General features: G+C 47.9%; 1 protein-coding gene and 1 long non-coding RNA gene across 3 annotated transcripts in view; one reads left to right on the top strand and one right to left on the bottom strand.

Annotated features, from left to right (window-relative positions):
* The first annotated feature begins 2,632 nt into the window (after window positions 1–2,632).
* On the top strand, window positions 2,633–21,565 carry TNFSF4 (TNF superfamily member 4). Its single transcript, XM_066261179.1, has 3 exons — window positions 2,633–2,785; window positions 18,700–18,748; window positions 20,193–21,565. Exons 1-3 carry the CDS (start codon window positions 2,633–2,635, stop codon window positions 20,537–20,539), a joined length of 549 nt encoding a protein of 182 aa, XP_066117276.1. The 3' UTR covers window positions 20,540–21,565.
* The window catches only part of LOC136325954 (uncharacterized), a 332,973-nt gene continuing 324,778 nt past the window's right edge, over window positions 14,811–23,005 (bottom strand). For both annotated transcript variants that reach the window (XR_010729336.1, XR_010729335.1), the window contains exon 4: window positions 14,811–17,759. This is a non-coding gene — a long non-coding RNA (uncharacterized lncRNA). The remainder of the gene's footprint in view (window positions 17,760–23,005) is intronic.

The raw sequence follows: 23,005 nt of genomic DNA, 5'->3' as shown, positions 1-23,005 counted from the left end.
TGTCTGTGGGTTCGATATTTGTGTGACACTTAAAAAAACTGCCCAGAGGTTCAGGGACCAGTTTGTTCTCCTTAAAAATGTGACGGACTCCTCCCTGCTCTCAAGACTGAAAGGCCACCGGTGACCTCTCCGTGGTGGGTCTGGGTCCCAGCCGCCAGCCCAGCCTGGTGATGGACTTTGAAATGCCTCCCTATTCTGTCCAGAGGTCTTGCCAGGAGCTTCCGAGCTAGTTTATCTTGATCCCACATAGAATGTGAAGAGGCTCTGAGAATGTGTTCAATGGAAAGAGGAATGATTAAAAGTAAAATGTCACTTAAACTTGGACATAAGTAGGTAAAATATGGCAGTCGGAGACTGAGACGTGTCGGCCCAAATGTTGGTGCAGTTGACCCTGTGCTTTCTCGGGACAACAGCGAAACGGAAATTCATTCTGTTGTTCAACCCTCGTGGTCTGTCAGGAAAAACGGGAGTTGTCAATTTTTCTTCCTAGATCCTTTGTGAACAGCGAGAAGAGCTCCATTCTGGGCACAGGTTTGCAGTCTGTAAGGTTTCTGTTGTTTGTTTTTTCATCATGTTTGCCATCATTTAAAAAACATTTTCTATGGTTTTCAGCCTTAATAGTTTTCACTATTTCCTTTTTTTTTTTTTTCCAGCTGGTCTCATTAGTTTCCAGTAACATCTTAGGTTTTTATTTATTTGCTGTGACTCTTAGTTTTTAAAAATAAATGAGAAAAATAGTTGCAGATTTTAGTGTTTATTTATGGCTATTAACTATTTCACAAGAATTGGGCTCTACACAATAATTTTTATCTCATTTTCCCCCCCTTCACATCCTGTATAGTAACACAGTTGGCTCGTGGGAATGGCCACTTGGAGATAAGTTTGGATGGACCTTGATTTTTAAGTTTTGGCTTGGAGTTTATGATACCGTGTCTCAGTTCCCTTATGTTTCAGACAAAAACTTGAACTCCTAAAAACCAGTATGTCCTCCAAATGCAAGGCATAATTATTATCACAAGGGTATCAATTCATACTTTAATTAATACTGTAATCATAAACACACTTTCCTTTTCCCACTCGCTCTCCTTTGAATAAGGCTCATACTCATTTTCTAGGAGACTAAGTTGCATGTAACATCTCATATTGTTGATGTCGAAATATTCTTCCCGTCCTTCTCTCTTTACACAGCTGTCGAGTGACTGATGGGGGAGGGGAGCTCAGAGGGATGTGTGTGCCCACAGAAGAGACAGAATTCTATCTTCAACAGCCCCTTCCCATCAACCTGGGTCATCCAGGCTCGCACTGAGCTTTTTACTAGTACTCAGGAAGTACTTGTCAGTCGGAACTTGATGCTATGCATACCGCATTTCCCATGCATAAGACACACCTTCTGAAAAATTGGGTTCTAAAAACTGGGTGTGACTTATATAGTGGCTGTCGATTGTTTTAACTTGCATTTCCCACTTTTTCGCACTTGTTGAGGAGTTGTATAAATTTTATGATGAATAAAACTTGAGTTCAATAACTTTATGTAATACTTTTGTTTTTCTTTCAAATTTTGGGCCCCCAAATTAAGGTGCATCTTATACGTGGGAGCATCTTATACATGGGGAAATACGGTAATTCTGCCATTTATTGCAGTGGTAAAGGGTAAGCAGTGTCTGTCAGTTGGTGGAATACTCTTATTTTCTAAGTTCCGGGTCCACCCTTGACTTCAAAGAGAGGAGCAACTTCAAAAAGCTTGTTTGAAGCCATTCATTCATTCATTTGTGCACAAGTAACATTTGGGGAGAATGTCAAGTGGGTGGAAGGGAATAAGCTAGGGTACTCTTCCGCTTCTTTTTCGCTTTGCTTGACACTAACCACCTGCGTGTTTACTGCGTTTGCCTGGAAGGATGAAGTGAGAAGACTGGAAGGCTGTCTAGGACCATGTCTGCCACACGATAGCCGCTCACTGCATGCTTTTTTATTTATTATGCTGTAATGGGATAAAATGAGAGGCTCTCACACCTTTAGTTCTACATGACCCACCATCCTGTTTTCTTCTTCCCTCTTTTTTTTTTTTCACTTCAAGAGGGATCCATGTGTGCTTCCCCCCGAAATCTGTAGAGTGAGTTCAATGCTGAGGTTCCCCATTTTCCTTTCATCTCTTCTGTGATTTAAGGCACCTTTGGAGAGGGACGGATGAGCTCCTACATCCACAGAAGACGACTTTTATCTTTATAGAGTGACCCACAATTTGGTTACCAGTGCGATGAGAGATTAAGAAAATAGCACACTCTGATGACTGTCACTTCACAATCACTCAAATCAGAACTGGAATGCCACAAAAACAACTCCCTATTAGCCCAGAGAAGAAAAAAAAAAAAAGAAAAAGAAAGAAAGTAAAGGGGAAATTCAGATTAGTCACAAAGAAGTTCCCCCGCCTGCCTGCAAAGCAACAGTGTTAAAACTGAGAGAGTCCGCTCTGCTCTTTCAATTGTCTCTTATCTCTGGTCCCGGGACCTCGGTGGATTTTCTGATCAATACGCTTGGTTTTGTCTTCACCTCCTTCTCTGTAGAGGAGAGATCAGCTCTCCCTCACACTTTCCTTTGGCCTGGTTTTTATCTTCCCTGCATCCAGATTGGGACGATGGAAGGTGTCCAGCCGCTGGACGAGAATGTGGGAAACACACCAGGGCGGAGGTTGCCCACGAAGAAGCTGTTGCTGGTGGTCTCCGTGGCCCAGGGGCTGGGGCTGCTCCTGTGGCTCACCTACATCGGCCTGCACTTCAGTGCTTCTCAGGTGAGATGCCCCCGGGCACTGGGCTTCCACACCCCCTCGCTTGGCCCACCGCAGCTCCCAAAGCTGCAAAGGGTCACTTGGAAACAATCTGATAACCAAATTGTCTAGCTTTTTTTCTTTCTTTTCCCCTCAGTGATCGTAAAGTGTGGTTAAACACCCTCCCGTCTCTTTTTTCCTTCCCTTTTTTTTCAGTGGTAGCAGGGGAGGACACAGTGGAGGGAGGGCAGGGGCGCTGCTTCTGGAGTATTTTCTTTCCCTCTGCGATGCGGGGATCCTGTCTCCTTCTTAGGGCTGTCACTTTGAAGCTCTGAGCCCCTGGTCTACCTGGTTGACCCTTCCCACTGGCAAGAGTCTGCTCAGGGAATTCACATAAGAAGGAAATGAGATCAGTTCCACTTTGTTACTGTATTCACCAAAGCCATAGACACTCCCGTGTGTTTGCTTACTTACGATCTGTAAAGAATGCCGAAGGGATCAACATCAAGTTCTTCTAAATAGCTAACTTGTGCATTATAAAGGCAGAGGTATGTGTGTTCACGTGCATATGTGCACGTGGCCATTTGCCCAACTTAATCCCATGTTGATTCTCACAGCCTTTCTCTACCAATCGCAATGCACCATACATCACTTCTTCTCCTTCCCACCTGGTCCAGTACTCTGTGGTATTCCCTCGCTCAATGAAGATAGTCTTTCCATCCTCCCTTCTTTTTCTTCTGGTCCCTTTTTAATTATTTTTTCTTTTTTCCTTGTTCATACCTGCAAATGTTATTAGGTCTTTAAGGATGTTGTTGACTGCAGGAGACTATTGAATATAGAGGTATAGCCTGCTTGTGCTCCCTTGTTGGGGTTCGTCGTATCATTCTTGTTTACATGGTGGATTGCTTTGGGCCAGAAAGGTCTGTCCCTGGTCATGCGTTGGGTTAGAAAAGTCTGTCCCTGGTCATGCGTTGGGTTAGAAAAGTCTGTCCCTGGTCATGCCTTGGGTTAGAAAAGTCTGTTCCTGGTCATGCAGTGGGTTAGAAAGGTCTGTCCCTGGTAAAGATTACACAACAGGAACTTTTATTTTGGATGGACATGTTAGAGATTGGGTACCTCAGATGAGACCAGGATGTGACGAGCGGAGTCCGAGCCGATGCCCAGGCTTGCCTTCACCCCCGGAAATGGGGGTTTTCATGCAGAGAGGCTGGTGGGAGGGAGACTGTGATCACTGGACTGCAGGCAGGGTTCATATCCCCAAATCCCAGAAGCTAGCTGGTGTCACGCTCATGCCTGCAGACCAGTAAGCATAACATGCCACTCACCTCATCACGACACATCTGCAGAACCCTTTGGGTGCAATCAGTAGGCGACATGGGGAGTGCGGGGGTGTCGCAATGTGTCCATGGCAGGATGCCGGAGACACAGACCGGAATCGGGCTCTTCCGAGAAGAAAACAAAGAGAGTAACCAAAAATAGAACAGCTGAGTGCATGCACCAGGTCTGGGAGCCATGAGAGTGCTTCAACAAACAGGCACTGTTAACAGATTTCCTTAAGCTGTGGCGAGGAAAAGACCAGACAGATGGTCTCAGTCGGGGCTCCACCAGGGCTGTGAGCAGGAGAGAGCACAGGGCAAGTAGATGGCTAGCTGGCGGGACCAGCCACTCTCTCACTGACAAGGAGAGAGGGGTCCTTTCTGGCACGTCACCCAGTGGCTCTGTGACAGAGCCTGCAAGGAGAGCTGAGCACTAGTGTTCAGGGTGCTGAGATCCACTTTCCCCGATCCTGGCAGAGAAATGGAAGCCATAGGTATGTTAGAGCTGTTAGCTCAAGGAACGTGCTTTCTTGCGCTCTGGATACAGAATTTTGGGGGCACAGATATTTGAAATTCTTCAGGTGACACTCACTTATTTTTTTTATTTCTAGCTAGACTGTTTTAGCTAACCTAATTTCTTAGACCATTATTGGCAGCCCAGTGGGTCCTTCCATCTAATCTCATATACTTTATTGGGGGCGGGGCGGGGCGGAGGGAAGAGGGCATCAACAGAACGTGTGTAATGCCTCTGGAACTTGATCTAATGGAAGTGACAGTGTGAGTGTGTGAGTGTGTGTGTGTGAGAGAGAGAGATTGAGAAAGAGGGTGTAGGGTAACTGTTGAATAAGGGACACAGACTGGTTGCCTTTCTAAACTCATTGAAAAAACTGTTTGGCGTTTTGGTGGAGGGGCAGGGAAGATGGTGACGCAGAACTCTGCTTTAATAAAATGGCATCGCAGTGACCTGGACAGAGCTCAGCCCCGCGTCACTTACCCAGCCAGGTGGATCTTGTTGTTTGTTTGTTTTATAATGGGAAGAGAAAGATATTTGGAGAATAATCATAATTTTCCCTTATTAGCTTTAATTCTTGGCCTTGTAAAATAATTGCCGGTATTGGTGAAAATGCAGATATCCCTATTAAACTGGTTTGGCATTTTCCTGCACCGTTTGGTGCCATTAGGTTGACTTAATGTGAAAAGCAGAAGTTCTTGTTTTTGGGATGTCAGAAGAGAAGACAGACCTTTCCCACTCATATAAGTCACTTCCTTCTTGGGGTTTTGATTTTTCCAGCTCAGTATCCTGTGAGTGAGTATGTACTTTATGCATATATTCATAGAATGATGCATATATTCATAGAATGGTATGAAGTTTTGAGAAAAGGAATGTAAATAAATGGATTTTTTTGTGTCTAAGCTTATGAATTTCCTGGTTCTTCAGAAGGGACGGGAAAGAAATCACATTCGCCCATATATTTGTAATTTGTACTTATTATATACTATGTACATATCTAAACAACCTATTAGCAAAATCCCTCAGAGGAGGAAAGAAACAGAGGCGAGGAAAATATCTATGGCACACGCTATAAAATTGAGTGCTTCTGCCGCTAAAGACAGTACATGCTGAATATTTAGTTTAAGTATTCGGCCTCCAGGAACAATGGAGGTCTGTCAACTTCAGCTGGGAACAATGGCAGAAAAGTAGGTCAGTTTACAAATGTACTTTGAGAACTTATAAATAAAATTTATTACATTTATAAATTTGTAAATTATCTCCATGTGTCTCAGAGCCCCTGAAGCCAGGTTTTCCCAATATTGACATCACCCTTATGATCTCAATTTCTAGATGTGAGAGCTTGTCGTGATAATTTTTCAGCAAATCTCAGACTTAAGCATTTACACTCTTACCACTTTTACCCCTGGGAAAAACAGAAGTAGAGGAACTTGGAAAGTGAGCAGATCAGTTCTGTGTCTGTGATGATCAGAATTAGGATTCAGTTTTGTTTTTTTTCCTGAAGCTGGAAACGGGGAGGCAGTCAGGCAGACTCCCGCATGCACCCGACCGGGATCCACCCGGCACGCCCACCAGGGGGAGATGCTCTGCCCATCCGGGGCACGACCAGAGCCACTCTAGCGCCTGGGGCAGAGGCCACAGAGCCATCCTCAGCGCCGGGGCCATCTTTTGCTCCAATGGAGCCTCGGCTGTGGGAGGGGAAGAGAGAGACAGAGAGGAAGGAGAGGGGGAGGGGTGGAGAAGCAGATGGGCGCCTCTCCTGTGTGCCCTGGCCGGGAATCAAACCTGGGACTTCCACACGCCAGGCCGTCGCTCTACCACTGAGCCAACCGGCCAGGGTTTTAAATTTTTAAAATTCATTTTAGAGAGGAGAGGGAGAGACAGAGAGAGAGAAGGCAGGGAGGAGCTGGAAGCATCAACTCCCATATGTGCCTTGACCAGGCAAGCCCAGGGTTTTGAACCGGCGACCTCAGCACTTCCAGGTCGACGCTTTATCCCACTGCGCCACCACAGGTCAGGCCAGGGTTCAGTTTCTTGACAAAGTTTCAGACTATAGCTTAACTTTTCTTTGTATCATTTAGGGAGAAAAAGAAGATATTTTGTTGTTGTTTTTTTGCCTGAAAAAATCTTGTCGCAGATTAGTTCAATTTAAAAGTGTCCACATGTAAACTAATGTGTTTTTTGTTTGTTTGATTTTAGATTATTATTATTATTATTTTTTACAGAGACAGAGAGAGAGTCAGAGAGAAGGATAGAAAGGGAAAAACAGAGAGGAATGGAGAGAGATGAGAAGCATCAATCATTAGTTTTTCATTGCAACACCTTAGTTCATTGATTGCTTTCTCATATGTGCCTTGACCGTGGGTCTACAGCAGACCGAGCAACCCCTTGGGTCCAAGCTGGTGAACTTTGCTCAAACCAGATGAGCCCACGCTCAAGCTGACTACCTCGGGGTCTCGAACCTGGGTCCTCTGCATCCCAGTCTGACGCTCTATCCATTGCGCCACCGCCTGGTCAGGCAGAATATGTATATTTTTAATGAACAAGCATGCAAATAAATGATTTTCAATGCAATTGGACTTACAAGCGATTCTATGGGAATTACAAAGAAATATCTGATGGATTGAACTAATTTGTCATTAAGTATTCTGAGGCTGTGAGAGGGAGGTACTAATAATAACAGAACCATTGGGTTTTTGAGCAGGCATTAAATATAGTCTGCTTCTAGATAGGAAAACAGAATCCCAGAGAGGGTAAGATCTGGGAGAGGAGGTAATGCTTCAGCTGATATTAGAAGGCGTAGAAAGGGAAGGGGTACAGGGCTTTCTATATAGAATAGCTAGTTGTTCAGAATGATTGAAGTTCAGTGTTCTTAGGGAAAAAATGGTGGAAACCTGAAAGGGTCTTGTGACTCATGCTTGGGGACACACTTCCTTCCATTCTATGCAAAAGAATATACAGGAAAAATCACCCAAATTGTTGCTTCTCCAAATTTCGCTTCTCTTCTGTGGTCTACATCTTTCTATAGATAGAAAGTGAATCTGATCGCATGCAGCACTAGGGGGCGCCACAGTAAAACTAACCATGCTCAGATGGTTGCAGAGGAGAGCAAGCCTACTCTCTTTTCCCAGAGGAGCTAAGATAAGAAAGCTTTTCTGTGGAAGCCAAATGCTCACCCGGTATAAGAGGATGAACGGTATGGGGGAGGCTCCCATTGTCCGCTGTTTCCATAGTGATGGCATTCTTCAAATGAAAAATTATTTTGATATATGTACTGACCCAAGTACTCAAAATAGGACAGAAACATTTGTACTGGGATCATGCTAGAAAATGTCGTCTATGTCTGCATATGGAAAGAAGTAGCAATTACTTTTAATAGCAATTACTTCTGCGCCCTTCACTTGCAGAGAACCTGTACTTCCCAACCACTTCAGGGATGCTGCGTCCATGGAAAAGAACGTTCATCTTCTGGACTCTAGGCGAAAGGAGCCATGTCCCACGTTGTTGGGACTATTTAGTGAGTGAGAAGGCCGCTGAGTTACAAAAGGCTGCTTTGCACCGGGAGTCAGAGGTGAACTATGTGATGGCATTGGGATGAAATGAGTTCCCTGACATCCTACGGCTTGTGTATTTTGTGTTGTTTTTTGGTAGCCACCCAGGCTGTTGTGTGGGTGGCTGTTGTAGCCACCCACACCTTTTTTAAATGAAGGAATTGAAACACTTCCTTATACAGAAATACAAAGCATCTTCCCCACGTTTTGAGGGAGTTGTTGAGGTGTAGAGAGGAGCACGCTGGACCAGAAACTAGAAGGCTCAGGTTCATTCCGGTGTTTAACGCGGTGACCCTTGGTGAATTCCCCGAAATTCCCCAAGCCTCGGTTTAATCATTTTCAAAACTGGAATTTGGTTGTTGTGTGGAGCAAATGTGTTACAGAGCTTTAGAAATGCTGGGATGGTTATTATTCATGGACACATTTCCCTAAGTATATCACCTCTAAAATATTTACTTTCTGCACACGCGTGCGCGCGCACACACACACACACACACCCCATAACTCAAATTTCAGAAAGCATATCATAGTTAGGGTTAACCTTAACTTCATGGACTCTGGCTTCTTTACTGTAGTTTTTAGGATTAAAAAACCCCAAAACAACCCTTAGAATAATTCTAGCATTTTGGGATAGAGATTTCTCATCTAAGTACTACCCAGGCCTAATCCTGCTTAGCTTCTGAGATCAGACGAGGCCGGGTGCGTGCAGGGTGGTGTGGCCGCAGATGGGATATAGGTTTCTCACTAAGTAAGGGCTCATGGCTGCATTAGGGAACAGAGAAAAAATGAAGGGAAGGTTTTATCAGAGTACAGAGTGTTATTAGGTGCAATGTCTGGAAGTGGTTGATCAACCTAGAATTACCCACTTAAAACACATGGCCCCTTATTTTATGATGTATTTAAGGTTTATTTTTATAACTTAAATTAAAAAAAGTGTTTCACTTGACCAGGCAGTGGCGCAGTGAATAGAGCATCGGACTGGAATGCCAAAGACCCAGGTTCGAGACCCCGAGGTCACCAGGTTGAGCGCTTGCTCATCTGGTTTGAGCAAAAGCTCACCAGCTTGGACCCAAAGTCGCTGGCTCGAGCAAAGGGTTACTTGGTCTGCTGAAGACCCCCCAGTCAAGGCACATATGAGAAAGCAATCAATGAACAACTAAGGTGTCACAACGAAAAACTGATGATTGATTCTTCTCATCTCTCTGTTCCTGTCTGTCTGTCCCTATCTATCCCTCTTTCTGACTCTCTCTCTGTAAAAAAAAAAAAAAAAAAAAAAGTGTTTCCATACTTAAAAAAAAACAACACAAGGCCCGTGGCCCTGGCTGTTCTCATCTCCCCGATTCTGACAGGTGTCATCCCGTTCTCCAACGAAGGAGCTGCCAGGCAGGGCCGAAAAGTTTCTTTAGAAGAAGGGAGGGGTCTGGTTCACAGTACTGGAAGCAAGGGGAATGTGACTGGTAGACAGTAGCCCCCCCCATGCCCCCAAGCTCAGTTTTGCTTTCTGTGGTTTGAGTTACCCATGTTCAACTGTGCTCCAAAAATATTAGATGAAAAATCCTGGAGAGAACAATTCCTAAATGTTCAGTGGCACGCCTTTCTGAGCAGGGCGATGGAACCTCCAGCTGTCCGCTGGGGTTGGGGTCACCCCTTTGTCCTGCGTCACCACCGCTGTGGACGCTCGGGCTCATTAGTCACTTAGTTCCCACCTCGGTTCTCAGACCTACGGTGGAGGTATTGCAGGGCTGGGGTTCAGGTCGCCCTTATTTTACTTAATAATGGCCCCAAAGCACAAGAGTAGCCAGAGAGAAGCCAGACAGTGCTTCCTTTAAGTGGAAGGGTGTGTCTGATAGAAACATAGTATATCCTGCCTAGGGTTCGTCCTGTCTTTGGTTTCAAGTATTCACTGCGGGTCTTGGAATATATCCCCAACAAATAAGGGGGGCGACTGTAATTAATTAATTTCTTTTCAGCAGGACCTTTATTCTGAAATGCACCATGGGTGGGTTATTAATTTGTATAAATTTTTCTAGCCTGGATGACATAACTACTATTTAAAAGCAAACTCTGACAGAAAAATGGAGAGACCCATACTTTTAAGTCTACCAATACTAATTTAATAATAGTTTCTGGATAGAAAATCTCCTTCCAAAAATGTTGCTTTGTATACATGGGAACTGAGTGTCCAGTGAGTTTAAGTTATGTACCCATAGGGCTGGGTGTCCCGGTGGGTGGCCAGGACGTGAGCCTCGAGAACCGAGAACTGAGGAAACCATCCAACAAAGGTCAGGGGGAAGGGACTATTCACATTACAAAACAAGGTTAAATAAGCATCCAAATAGTCAATAAGGAAGAGTATAAAATCCTTTGGGGGTTATAAAATAAGTTATAAAACAGAGTACAGTTCAGTAATGTAGAATGTTTTGGATCACGTGGGTGTGGAGTGAGTAATGCGTTCAGCTGCTGAGGTCCCTACAGCCTCCATCTGGCGCTGTACCTGGTACAGTGAGGACGAGGAGCTCAAAGCCCCTTTGTTGGAGGATAATTGAGGGGTATCACCCTGGTGTCACCTGTAGTACAGTCTCTCGTTTTGCAGATCTGTCCCCCATTTTGTCTTTACTTCTTCACCATGTCCTTAGAGAAAGATAAATACTTAGTGTGCAGTTTTACAATGAGGAAATTTGAAGCACTGCAGATGTGTCTAGGTTTATATTGAAAGGTCAGGCAGGTTTGGGATTAAGCAAAACAAAACAAAACATAGATACAGCAACAGTATGGTGATTACAAGAGGGAAGGGGGTGGGGGAGGTAGAGGATGGTAAAGGGGGGCACATGGTGATGGAGGGAGACTTGGGGTGGTGAACACACAGTGCAATGTACAGATGATGTATTCTAGAATTATATACCTGAAACCTGTAAAATTTTATTATAACCAATGTCATCCCAATAAATCTAACAGAAAAAAGGAAGGTCAGGCAGGGTTAAACCTGGTCTACATTCTAGTCCTGTCTCCTTCCATTCATTCCCCTTGGCTGTGACTTCATGAGTCTAAACTTCAAGAATTTTGGCTGGGTGTTTTTTTTTTAATTTTATTTATTCATTTTTAGAGAGGAGAGAGAGAGGGGGAGAGAGAGAGAGAGAGAGAGAGAGAGAGAAGAGAAGAGAAGAGAAGAGATAGACAGAGAGAGAGAAGGGGGGAGGAGCTGGAAGCATCAACTCCCATATGTGCCTTGACCAGGCAAGCCCAGGGTTTCGAACTGGTGACCTCAGCATTTCCAGGTCAACGCTTTATTCACTGTGCCACCACAGGTCAGGCCTTGGCTGGATGTTTTAAAATTTGTTTTCTTTTCTGATAGTAGTTGTAGTTGAAGAAAAGTTGAGGAAATGATTTATGACCTGGTGTAGAGGGAAGAAATACTCTTTTTAAAAAGGGATTTAAATCTACTTACACAAATGTAGACAACATTATCCATGAAGCTTTAACAATCACATAAAATCTTCGGGTTTATTTTTATAAAGCAGAGCATAGCATGTGTGAGATGTTCATAGACAAGAAAGGGTAGACCTAGCTCATCATTCATTCTCTATTTCTCTCTCTCTCTCTCTCTCTCTCACTCTCTCTCAACAGTAAGAGGATTAGACTATATAATTTCCCCAGAACTTTCTAGCCCTATCAGATTCTGATTCAGCCATCCACTTCCCTTGGCTAGTGTGATCTGTACAGTCTATACGAATACCTATTCCACCATGTATTCGTTTCCAAGAGCTGCTATAACCAATGACCAGAATCGGGTATCTTAAAGCAACAGATTTATTTTCTCAGAGGATAAAAGTTCAAAATCAAAGTGTGGGCAGGCCCTGCTCTCTCTGATGGCTCTCAGCAAGAATCCCCTCTTGTCTCTGGTTTCTGGTGGTTGCCAGCAATCCTCGGTGCTCCTCCGCCTGTAGCCACAGCCCCCCAAGCTCTGCCCCACTTGCCACGGCCCATCTTCTCTGTGTATGTGTCCTCTCCACTTCTGCTAAGCTCAGAAGCCCTATTGGATTTAGGTCCTAACCACGTTAACTGATTTCCAAATAAAGCCACATATGGAGCGTCCAGGTAGACATGGATTTGGGGACATGGATTTCAACTCAGTACAAACCATCGGTTCATTTGCTTACTCAGCCACAAAGGAGATGGTGGTGAGCGGGATGTGGCCCTCCTGGTGTCCCACCCGTGTTGAAGGGGGATGGTTACAGCAGCCAAGCCCCGTGCTTCAGCAGGAATCTCACAGAAGGCGCTCCCAGCTTCTGCTTTCTGACCATGCTTTGCTCTTGCGTCAGGCACTGTGTTTCTCCCTCATGAATTCTCAGGAAGGCTTTAGTTATTATGGTATTGGCATTGTTGTCACCCCCACCATCCCACTGCTATTCTGGGGTGGTCTTTGCCAGCCACCAGTCTCAGCTCCCATCCGAGTGCAGGCTGAGGGTGATTGTGAGCTAGACTGCACAGAGGGCGCCGGAAAGCCCCTTAGTTGCTCACTGATGGCCGGGGCGGCGGGGGCAGGGGTCTGCAGCTCTGTACAACGGACGGGCTTCTGGTGCTCACAGGCCTTCTGTCCACTCAAGCCCTTGGCATTTCTCTTCTGACTGTTGTGATTTGCCTAATGTCTGCTATGGAAGGGTCCTTGAATACTGCTCGTTCCTCATCTTACCTGAGGCTGGACATCAAGGTGAGGAGATCGGAAACTGGGGAAGAAGGGCTTGTCCCAGCCTGCGACCAGACCCGGGGGCTCCTCTTCTCCGCCATATGTGGGGCCTATACTTCTGGGTTGCCTTCCCATAGCCTTAGCCTCTCCTTTTCACACAGCGAGTGAGACGAGCAGTGAGTGACCCAAGTAGGAAGATACTGACTGTATTAGTTCTGCTACTCAAGGGTGGACGGGACAGTTTAAAAAACCTGGAGCAATGGATGGTTTTGGTTAGAGCCTGGGTCAGGTACTATGTGGCCATGGAGTCGGTCGCTAAGGTCCGGACGCAGTCTAAGTCTAAGGGGCCACGTTCCCTACTCAGCAAACACTTCCCTACTGCCGCTGTGTTTGAGGCGGGGCGAGATTTATGACAATGCAGCGGGCGCATTGTCAACCGGACCCTTCCTGTTGCTTAGAAACTGAGCTGCTGCAGGGACGTTATGGTGGGGACTCACCCAGTCACCGAGGTGAGGAAGTGAGTTCTTAGAAATGTTTTGGCAGACGCTTCTGTCGGTGTGCTTTGAGGACTTCCCCCGTTCGTGTGGAAAGGGAAACCCAGATGTGAGACAACCTTCCCCGTAGCGAGAGCCGGTTACGTTTGGTCAATCACATAGTTGTGGAGGTCTGCTCATATCACGTGGCTGCTTTTGCTTCCTTTGGTTGTCCACCTGAATCCCTGAGATTCCTTGTAGGAATCTGGTCATTGCTAAGCCTCTGGGATGATGAAGCCACGGTTCTTGTTCTCTGAGTCAGAGAGGACAGGGTCGGTAACTAGAGGCCTCCCACGGGACAGCCGGCACTGAGGAATTCCGACAAGGGCGGAGGTGTTTGGGATGTGGGGGGCTAGGTTAGGACATCGCAGGGACTGTGCATCTAGGAGACACTGATAGTGAGAGAGGGCTTGAAGTGAAAAGGTGCTGGCGGCCATGGCCAAGGGTGGGGAAGGAGAATGAGGTCTGAGATGACCATTAAATAACGGCTTTGCTTTGTGTTCATTAAATCTCAATAGACCCCCTATTCAACAAAGTTTTCAAAACTACGCCTCTCCGTCTCTAAGAAAGGTCACTTCTGGGGTCAAGTTTCCTGAATATGGAAGGCTCCGTGGGCAAAGAAACAGCCTGTGCCCGTTCTTCCCAGCCCTCTTTGAGTGGGGCTCTGAGCTTCCCAGCCCAGAGTGAAGGCCCTTCCCTTGGTGAGGAGGTGCCTGTGCTGTCCACCTGAGGCCCAGGCCGGGGGAGGGCAGGGTCACCTCTCTGCAGGGGCCGGGGGAAGCATGGTGAAGCGGGGAGTCCCCATCACAGGTCTGTTTCCTCACCAGGCTCCACTGACCCCCACCCTACCCCACCACCACCTAAGATCTCGACACTGCGGCCGGCCGACTGGGTGTCAAGTGAGGGAGGGCAAGGCCCCCAGAGGGAAGGCAGGGCCCACGTCGCAGCTTCACACTGGCTGAGTCTCCTTCCCTCCTGCCCTGAACACCCTTCTCCAGCACACAGGTCGGTGGAGTGAGTACACGGTTGGTGGCCTCATGCCCTAGTAAGTCAGAATTAGAAACCATCTCCAAAGATGAGCGCCTGAAATGGCGCCACCCTTTCTGGGAACAGGGTATGGGCTGCTGGGTAAGTGCGGGACCTCAGATGTCCCCCATGTTCATTCTCAGCACAGAGCTCACGAAGCTGAGAGGGCCGCGTGCCACCTACTTTGTACTCACTGGCCGTGTCAGGCCCTTTGCACCTAATCGGAGCCCGGCTAAAGGTCTGCCAAACTGCTGGACGGACCCCCTCGTGGCGCTGGCTAAGGAGAGTGTTTCTGGAGAACCTCTGCGGTATTTTGAGATATCTGAATATGTCGACAACATTCTAAAAACCAGTATTTTAATCTTTTTAAAAAAATTTTATTTAGAAATTAAATTTAATGGCTGACACTGATCAACAAGCGTACACAGCTTTCAGGCGAACATCTCCATAGCATCTGAACTGTGTGTTGTGTGCCCATCACCCAAAGTGAAGTCATCTTCTGTCACCATATACTTGTCCCTCTCTACTCCCTTCCCTTCACCCCCTCCCCCCGGTAACCATTTCACTTTTATCTCTGTCCATAAGTCTCAGTTTTATATCCCACCTATGTGTGAAACCATACAGTTCTTAGCTTTTTCCGATTTACTTAGTATAATTTCACTTAGTATAATGTTCTCAAGGTCCATCAATGTTGTTGTAAATGGTAATCATTTCTTATGGCTGAGTAGTATTCCATGGTATATATTATATGTACCACATCTTTATTGAGTCCTCTCTTGAGGGACACTTTGGTTGTTTCCATGTCTTGGCCACTGTGAATAATTCTGCAATGAACATGGGGCTGCATGTGTCTTCACGTACCAATGTTGTTGAGTTTTGGGGGTAGACACCCAGTAGAGAGATAGCTGGGCCACATGGTAGTTCTGTTCTTTTTTGAGGAACCACCATACTGCCTTCCATAATGACAATACCAGCTTACATTCCCACCAACAGTGAATGAGGGCTCCTTTTTGTCCACAACCTCTCCCAACACTTGTTATTACTCGTCATGATAACGGCCAATCTAATGGGTGTGAAGGGGTATCTCATGGTTTTGATTTGCATTTCTGTAACAGCAGTGAAGATAGTTATCTTCTCATTTGTCTGTGGCCATTTGTGTGTCTTCTTGGGAGAAGTGTCTGTTCAGGTCCTCTCCCCATTTTTTAATTGGATTGTTTGCTTGTTACTGAGCTTTTGAGTTCTTTATATATTTTGGATATTAACCCCTTATCAGAGCTGTTGTGTGTGAATATCATTTCCAATGTGTTGGCTGCTTTTTGTTGGTTTCTTTTGCTGAGCAGAGGCTCTTTAGTTTGATATAGTCCCCATTCATTTATTTTCACCTTTACTTCCCTTGCCTTTGGGGTCAAATTCATAAAATGTTCTCTACTATCAAAGGCCATGAGTTTAGTACCTGTGTCTTCCTCTGTATAATTTGTTTCAGTACTTATATTTAGGCCTTTGATCCATTTTGGTAATGCTCCAATAACAGTAAGCCTTACTTTCACAGGTATGAGAACGAATGCTCAAAAATGGCGTGTGAGGTTTCCAAATTCGCAAAATGAGAGAAGTCACAGTATGAACTGAGTCTGCCTCTCCAGCCTGCGCCCACTGTCCCGCCTCACTGGGCTCTATTCAAGGGCAGAGAGCACGGCCGAGAATAAGGCACAGAAAGGGCATGTGTGGCAGTCAGGTTTGGCCAGAAGGCTGGAGCCGGGCGTGGAGGACCCTGATGGGACCCTGCGGGGTGCTCCTGGGCAGTGGGGCAGTCAGCATGGGGTGAGCTGGTCTGGAGCGTGAGGGGAGCCATGGCAGGTCGGGCAGCAAGTGGAAGGGCCGTTTGTTTTTGTTCCCAACATGGCCGAGGAGCAATGGTGTGGGTGCTCGTGAGAGACTGCTGAGCACAGGCCCGTCTTGAACATGGGGTCACCCTCCAGAGGAGGGACGGAAAGCCTCCGCCTGGAGCACCAGGCGCTCTGCCCAGAGAGGAAGTCATGGGCGCCGTCCCTGCTGCCTCGCAGCAGCCGGACTCAGAGAACGTCCCCTGGGCCACCACCACCCTCACATCACCGGGGCACTTCTGAACTGTGGGAAATTTCTTCAAATTGCAGAAACCACTTGGAGATTTTGAAGTCAGTCAAGTGATCCGTCAGTTGGGCTTTTAGAACAGAGGGCTTGACGTGAGTTTGGGGATGAGGAGGCCCCGTGGTTCTGTCTTTCATTGAAATTGGCTTAGGGTGGCCACTTCCGAAACCTGGACTGTGGACAGTTACTGCTGAAAGGATGTCTTGATCTCCTAGTAGTTTTTGAAAGTGAGAACACGGATGTCTAGAGAAGAGAGGAGACTTGCCTAGGATGACACCGTCCTGCCTCACTGGCATCAGGACCCGGGCTGCCGCCGGCTGGGCCCTGCACATGCCTGCGCTTCACAGGGTCCTTCTGACTTGGACAAGGTGGCCGTTCATGCTGGGACTGACCTGCTCGGAGAGCAGGGGGGCATCAGTGTACCCTGGGGATTATAGTGATGGGGCAGGGGTGGCATGCTTTCCAAGAGGCCTTCTTTCAAAGCATGGCACAAAGGGCAGCAGTGCAGCCCGAACACACAGTTCAGAGGGGAGACAGCCAAGGACTCCGCAGGTCAGCACCGCTCGGCCGTGCCCAGCGCGGTGCCCAGAGGGTTCGGGAGGTCTCTCCTTCTGCCTCTGGGGCCTGTGCATCTCAGTGTGGGATTTCGACGGCAGTAGCAGAAGCTTCATCTGCGTGGGCAGTCGCCTGTGTAATCCACTAGATGCAGCCGCGTGCTCCCCAGGAGTGGGAGGCGTGGACTCCACGCCCCAGGGCATGGAAACAAATTCCTCCGCACACCACCCATTAGGACATTGCGTCAAAGCCATGCTGCGGGGAGGGCTGTTGATCTTGGCAGCAGGAGCAAGAGTCAGTTTTGTTTTCTTTAAAGCTTTCCTTGTGTCGTAGGTGATGTAAGTAGATGGTATAGAATTAAAATATATATATATATAACAAAGTAAACTGAAAAGTGGGCGTTCCTCCCCTTCTTGGCTCCTTTCTTCAGAGGCAACACGTGCCATTGGGGTTCTGAGTAGCCTCTCAGACAGACTTGGTGCCCACGCGAGTGTCATTTTTACTTTTTAGTACATATGTAGTAATGCACTTTATCCGAGATCCTGCCTTCTGCTCCCGCCCCCGCTTCAAATATTTTGGAGGTTGTGCCTGATTGGACGTCTCTGTCCTTTTCTCCGTCCAATCACTGTGGACACTTCCTCCGCCAGGCCCCCTCTCTTCTTCCTCGCTCTTGGCTACTCTCTGGGTTCAAGTTCAGCCTATTAAAGAGAAGGGGGAAACCAACATTAAAAAGCTATGTTCACATCTACTGAACTCGGAAGGATCCGACCCGTTTTTATTGCCTGTATGCCTCGCAAGTAAGACATTCTTATGCCTTCTGTACAACCGGGAGGCTTCCAGCACTCACTCCCGCTGTGCTTGGGAGCCTGTGGCCAGGGTGGATTGATCGGCCACGGCCTTCTTCATGAGGGGAGGGGATGGATCTGTGCAACTGAATAGGTTTCTTGACAAGATGACTAGTAAATGCTCTTATTTAAAATGGAAAATTGCAGCCTGACCAGGCAGTGGCACAGTGGATAGAGCGTTGGACTGGGATGCATAAGGACACAGGTTTGAGACCCTGAGGTCACCAGCTTGAGCGCGGGCTCATCTGGCTTGAAGAAAAAATAAAGCTCACCAGCTTGGACCCAAGGTTCTGGCTCGAGCAAAGGGTTACTCGGTCTGCTGAAGGCCCATGGTCAAGGCACATATGAGAAAGCAATCAATGAACAACTAAAGTGTCGCAACGAAAAACTAATGATTGATGCTTCTCATCTCTCTCTGTTCCTGTCTGTCTGTCCGTCCCTGTCTATCCCTCTCTCTGACTCTATCTCTGTCCCTATAAAAAATAAAATAAAATGGACAATTGTGACACAGGGAGGCTAAGCAATATGCCCTAAGGGAGTTTGGGGGGAGGGGGGACGAGCACAGATCAGAGGCCAGCCAGCACGGAAGAGCAGAACGCCTAACTTATCTTAAGAGATGTCACAGAAAAGCCAGGGGCAGGTCGGCAGCCTGGCTCTAATCTTCATGGGAAAAGCCAAGCCTTGGGAGGCTGCTCCCTCTCCGGGCTCCTGCATTTGTTTCACAGACTGTGATTTGTCCTTCCATTCATTCATTATTTCATTTTCCTAAAAATACATCCTTTTGCCTCCACAGGAGCCACCTCAGCACCCTCAAATTCAAAGCATCAGAGCACAGTTTACCAGTAAGTACGGTCAAAAGGTTAATTATTTAAGAAGACTCTTCTTGCCGGTCTTTTAATTTCTTCCAGAACACAAAATCTCACCCATTCTTAGGGACTCACTGAATCTGGGCCTGCTGGACCCTGCATGCTGTCTTTAGTATGGGCACGATGAAGGTGTGTATACAGGAGAAAGGGGGGACACTGGTTACCGAGTCTGTGCTTGTCACTGTAGGGATTGCTTTAGATGCCTCACTGACCCTTCCAGGAACCCTCTGAGTAGGAATTAAGTCTTATTTTGTAGGTTAGGAAATAAAGGCTTTACTTCTCACAAGCCGCTCTGTGAGACACACTGTTTCGCAGTAATCCTAGTACAGGGCAAGATTCGACTTGAATGAGAGTCGGGGGCGGGGGCGGGGGCGATGTGAAGGCAAGGGGCTGCCTCCCCAGGATGGCGTGCTGGGACCCAGGACTGCCACGAGGACACCCACCAGTAGTTTTTCAAGACTGTTCATTTGTTTCTCAAGTTCTCCCAAGCCTGAGAGAAGTATGGTCTTTATTTTTCAGTTCAAAGCACGTCCCCTGGGCCTGGTACAAAGCAAGAATTACTGAGTTGAGCCCAGCAGCGGGGACCTGCTCCCTGTTAGCAAGGGCCATGGGCTGGAGGCGGGAGTCTAGGCTGTGGCTGCGTGGCCACGCTGGGGCTGATTGAAAAGAAATGGAGGCTTGGTGGCTTACACGTGCAATGCCTCCACACAAGGGTACCTGAGCCATCCTGCTAGGTCCTCCTCTTCCTCCTTTTCCTTCTCTCGGGGAAGCGACTCTTCCCAAGGCACATTCCAGAGAAGAGCAGCAACACAGAGGCGGGCCCGTGTTCTGGAGTTCTACCTGCTCCTTACTGAGCAGAGCCTGAGCCCACGGACGTGCTGTGCCCGGTGCCTGTAAGCTATAGTGGCTGCTGGCAAAGACCAGCAGTGAGTGCAGCTGGGGAGGCCAGGGCCCGGGGTGTGTGGAAAGCCTGCCCGTCAAGGTCAGGTGGGGAGAACAGGGAAGAGCTCAAAGCCATAGCTCTGGTGGAGCTGGTGCGCGGGACGTGGCAAGTGGTACTCCCAGGGCTCTCCGTGCTCCTCAGGCCACTGAGCACGAGAGGAAGCCCTGGAGGGGCCAGTGCCCCCTGTTCTGGAAACCAGGGGGACTTCCAAGCTCTGTTTCTTGCCCCAGACCGCCAGTGGCTTTCACCTCTTAGCTTTTGACTCCCTGTCCGTCAGGAACTCTCTCGGGTACTAGTACCACCTGCCTCTTGTCCAGCCCACAGGTAAAGCAGGTTCCAACCCCACATGGAAACACAACGCCACTTCCTCTCCTCCTTCTCAAAATCTCTCCCTGTCTGTGTCTAGATGTATGGGGAGCTTGCTGCCCAAAGCTGTGCTAAGGAATCATTCTTTTTCTTCTTGTCCTCCCTCCTTAGAGTGTGACAAAGACAAAGGTTTCATCCTCACGCCCACAAGCAAGGAGGAGACCATGGAGGTGCAGGACAACTCGATCCCCATCAAGTGTGATGGGTTTTATCTCATCTCCCTGAAGGGCTACTTCTCCCAGGAGCTCAACCTCAGCCTTCATTACCGGAAGGGCCGGGAGCCTCTCTTCTCCCTGAGCAACGTCAAGGTCGTCAACTCCATCGCCGTGGCCTATCTGGGTTACAAGGACAAAGTCTACTTGAATATGACCACTCACAACACCTGTGAAGACATCCAGGTGAATGGTGGGGAGTTAATCCTCATTCATCAAAATCCGGGTGCGTACTGTGTCGAATGAGGACCCGGCGGCCACGTCTCGGCCAAGCACCCAGCATGACTGTCGCGCTGGGGGTGGACAGGACACCGAGTCTTCCTTAGGAGCGGAGGGGCTGTCCCAGCTCAGCCCCCATCTATGGCCACACAGGACGTGACCAGAAGATGATTCCCCCGTCCCTACTCAGGGATATTTAAGACTTATTCTACATATCATTTAACTTTATTTATCCTCCTGTCTCCCAGCCGTCATTCCCCCTTGACTGCCTCAAACCTCTCCTCCACTGAAGGGGGAGGAAACAGGTGCATCTTTCTCCAGACACCATTTCTATTGGTCAGGAAACTGTCACAATGAGCTCCCTTTACTGAAGAACACACTGGGCTGCCATTAGCTGGAAATCTTTCACCGGGCATTGTTAAAGTGGAGAGGACCACGGAGAGGGACAGACTCCACGAAGGTGGTGTGGCTCTCCCCCGACGGCCCATGCTGCCTCGCCAAGGCAGAACTGGCTGCAGTTTGCATGTTGCCTATACGCCTTTCATTTGGGAAAGTTCCGAAGGAAAACCAGCTTGGGAACAGCGGTCCGGCCTGGCTGACGCTGGACGACTCAGGGTTACTCTGTGCTTGTTTCTTGACCCCTCTGCTTTCCCAGCCTCCTGAGGCTCCCCTCGGACATCCCCCCTCCAGCCCCACCCTGGGGCCTCGACGCTGCCACATAAGGAACACGGGAAGGTTTTCCTAAATTGGGCGGGTGAGAGGGTTGTCTTCAGCGCACGGGAGAGCCCGGAGGCCGGAGCTCTGGCGGTAGGTCAGAGAGAACTTCACCAGTTGGGAGGAGAGCACAGTCTTAGCCGCTCTTAGGCAGAGACACGGCTGCGCCCTCCCACGGATGCTGACGCACGCTCAGCCCACGCCTCGTGCACGCAGACCACACTGCTAGTTTCAAAACTGAAACAGTTCTAGTATCAGAGGCAACCTGATGTCAAACACACTGAGAACCTATTATAGCTTATGAAAAAACTACCATCCCTATCCAGAAACACCCGAGTATTACATATGACCTCACAGCGACAGTTGAGACTACACCATAATCGGCCAACACCATGGCTGTTGAGGGAATGAGTCCCCTGACGTTTAGTTGAAATGCTCCTCTTACTATATCAGACTTGTGATTTTTCATGTGTCTAATTTCTAGATAATGTCTATGTTTGCAGGTTTTTGCTAACATTGGTTATAAGGGTAGCCAGTGTTCCCCTGCTGTTTCTTTTTTATTTTTTTTTAATATTTTTTTTTATTTTTAGAGAGGAGAGAGAGACAGAGAGGGAGAGAGAGGAGAGACAGAGAGAGAGAAGGGGGGAGGAGCAGGAAGCATCAACTCCCATATGTGCCTTGACCAGGCAAGCCCAGGGTTTCGAACTGGCGACCTCAGCATTTCCAGGTCGAAGCTTTATCCACTGCGCCATCCCCTGCTGTTTCAAATAAAGTACACAAAGCCCCTAGGCCTCCCCTGGGGGGGGGGTCCTGGGCCACCACAGTAACTGTGCTGCGACGCCCCAGAACCCCTGACAGGCGGACAGCAGCTGGCCCCTGCACTAGAGGGCCTCAATCACATTAGGATGTTTTTTTTGGTTTTTCTGTCTAACATAGTTTTGCATCTCCTCTTAAGTGCCTATCCAATTACAATCATACCCTCCTATTTTAATCTGTGTGGAGACATACACACGTGCTAAATAAAAAGATCCGTGAGAGAAATTGTGCATAAGGTCAGTGTAACCAAGCTCTTGGTGGTGGGCTTGGCATCACATCGCCATGCTCGTAACCACAGGTCAGCACGTATGAGGGCCTGCTGGGGCCAGGCACTGGGCTGAATGCTTCCACAAACTGTTCTGAGCAAGGCATTCTGTAAATCTATCTCAACAACTCAGAGGCGTTAAGTGCGTGCATGCGTGCGTGTCTGTACTTTGTTATTGATGCTACTTGGTGACATCTAATAAGTAAATGTTTAGGTCTATAGATACTATTTAAGAAAATGTATGTTTACTTCTTTCAAGTGTGGAATTTCTGACTCTGTTTTTCCTGACGTGCACACTCCAGGCCTAGGCACCCTTGTTCCGCGGGCTGTGTTTGGTGCCATGACCTCCCTTGCAAGTGCCCATGCCCTTTGCGTCCATGTGGCCTCCTTTTCCCACGCTGGTACCCTTCAGCCACACAGGGCTGTTTCTGCCATGCCCACACTCCACTCGCCCACCTCCCACCCATCAAAACACGCATGCCCTCTTCCAAAGGGATAATTACCTTTCCTCAGTTCTGTGAAGACAGAGCTGCAAGGGAAGTCAGGAGAGCGGAAGTCTAAGTGGACTCCATCACTAATGAGCCAGATCACTCGGCAAATGATTTCCCATTTCTCAACCGTGCTTTCCATCCTTGTTTAAGGGACACCTTAGACCCTTACGCTCACAGCGCTGGCTGTGCGAGTCCATGCTCAGTGTC

Source organism: Saccopteryx bilineata, chromosome 2 (assembly GCF_036850765.1).
Source record: "Saccopteryx bilineata isolate mSacBil1 chromosome 2, mSacBil1_pri_phased_curated, whole genome shotgun sequence".
Lineage (NCBI taxonomy): Eukaryota > Metazoa > Chordata > Mammalia > Chiroptera > Emballonuridae > Saccopteryx > Saccopteryx bilineata.
Note: the sequence above shows the minus strand (reverse complement) of the source record. Positions and strands in the feature narration are given on the sequence as shown.

Bases quoted from the DNA above. Each gene is read 5' to 3' on its own strand.
- TNFSF4 (XM_066261179.1), top strand. From the start codon at position 2,633: ATGGAAGGTGTCCAGCCGCTGGACGAGAATGTGGGAAACACACCAGGG. The intron at 2,786-18,699 runs GTGAGATGCCCC...TTGCCTCCACAG, and splicing joins TGCACTTCAGTGCTTCTCAG to GAGCCACCTCAGCACCCTCA. The intron at 18,749-20,192 runs GTAAGTACGGTC...CTCCCTCCTTAG, and splicing joins CATCAGAGCACAGTTTACCA to AGTGTGACAAAGACAAAGGT.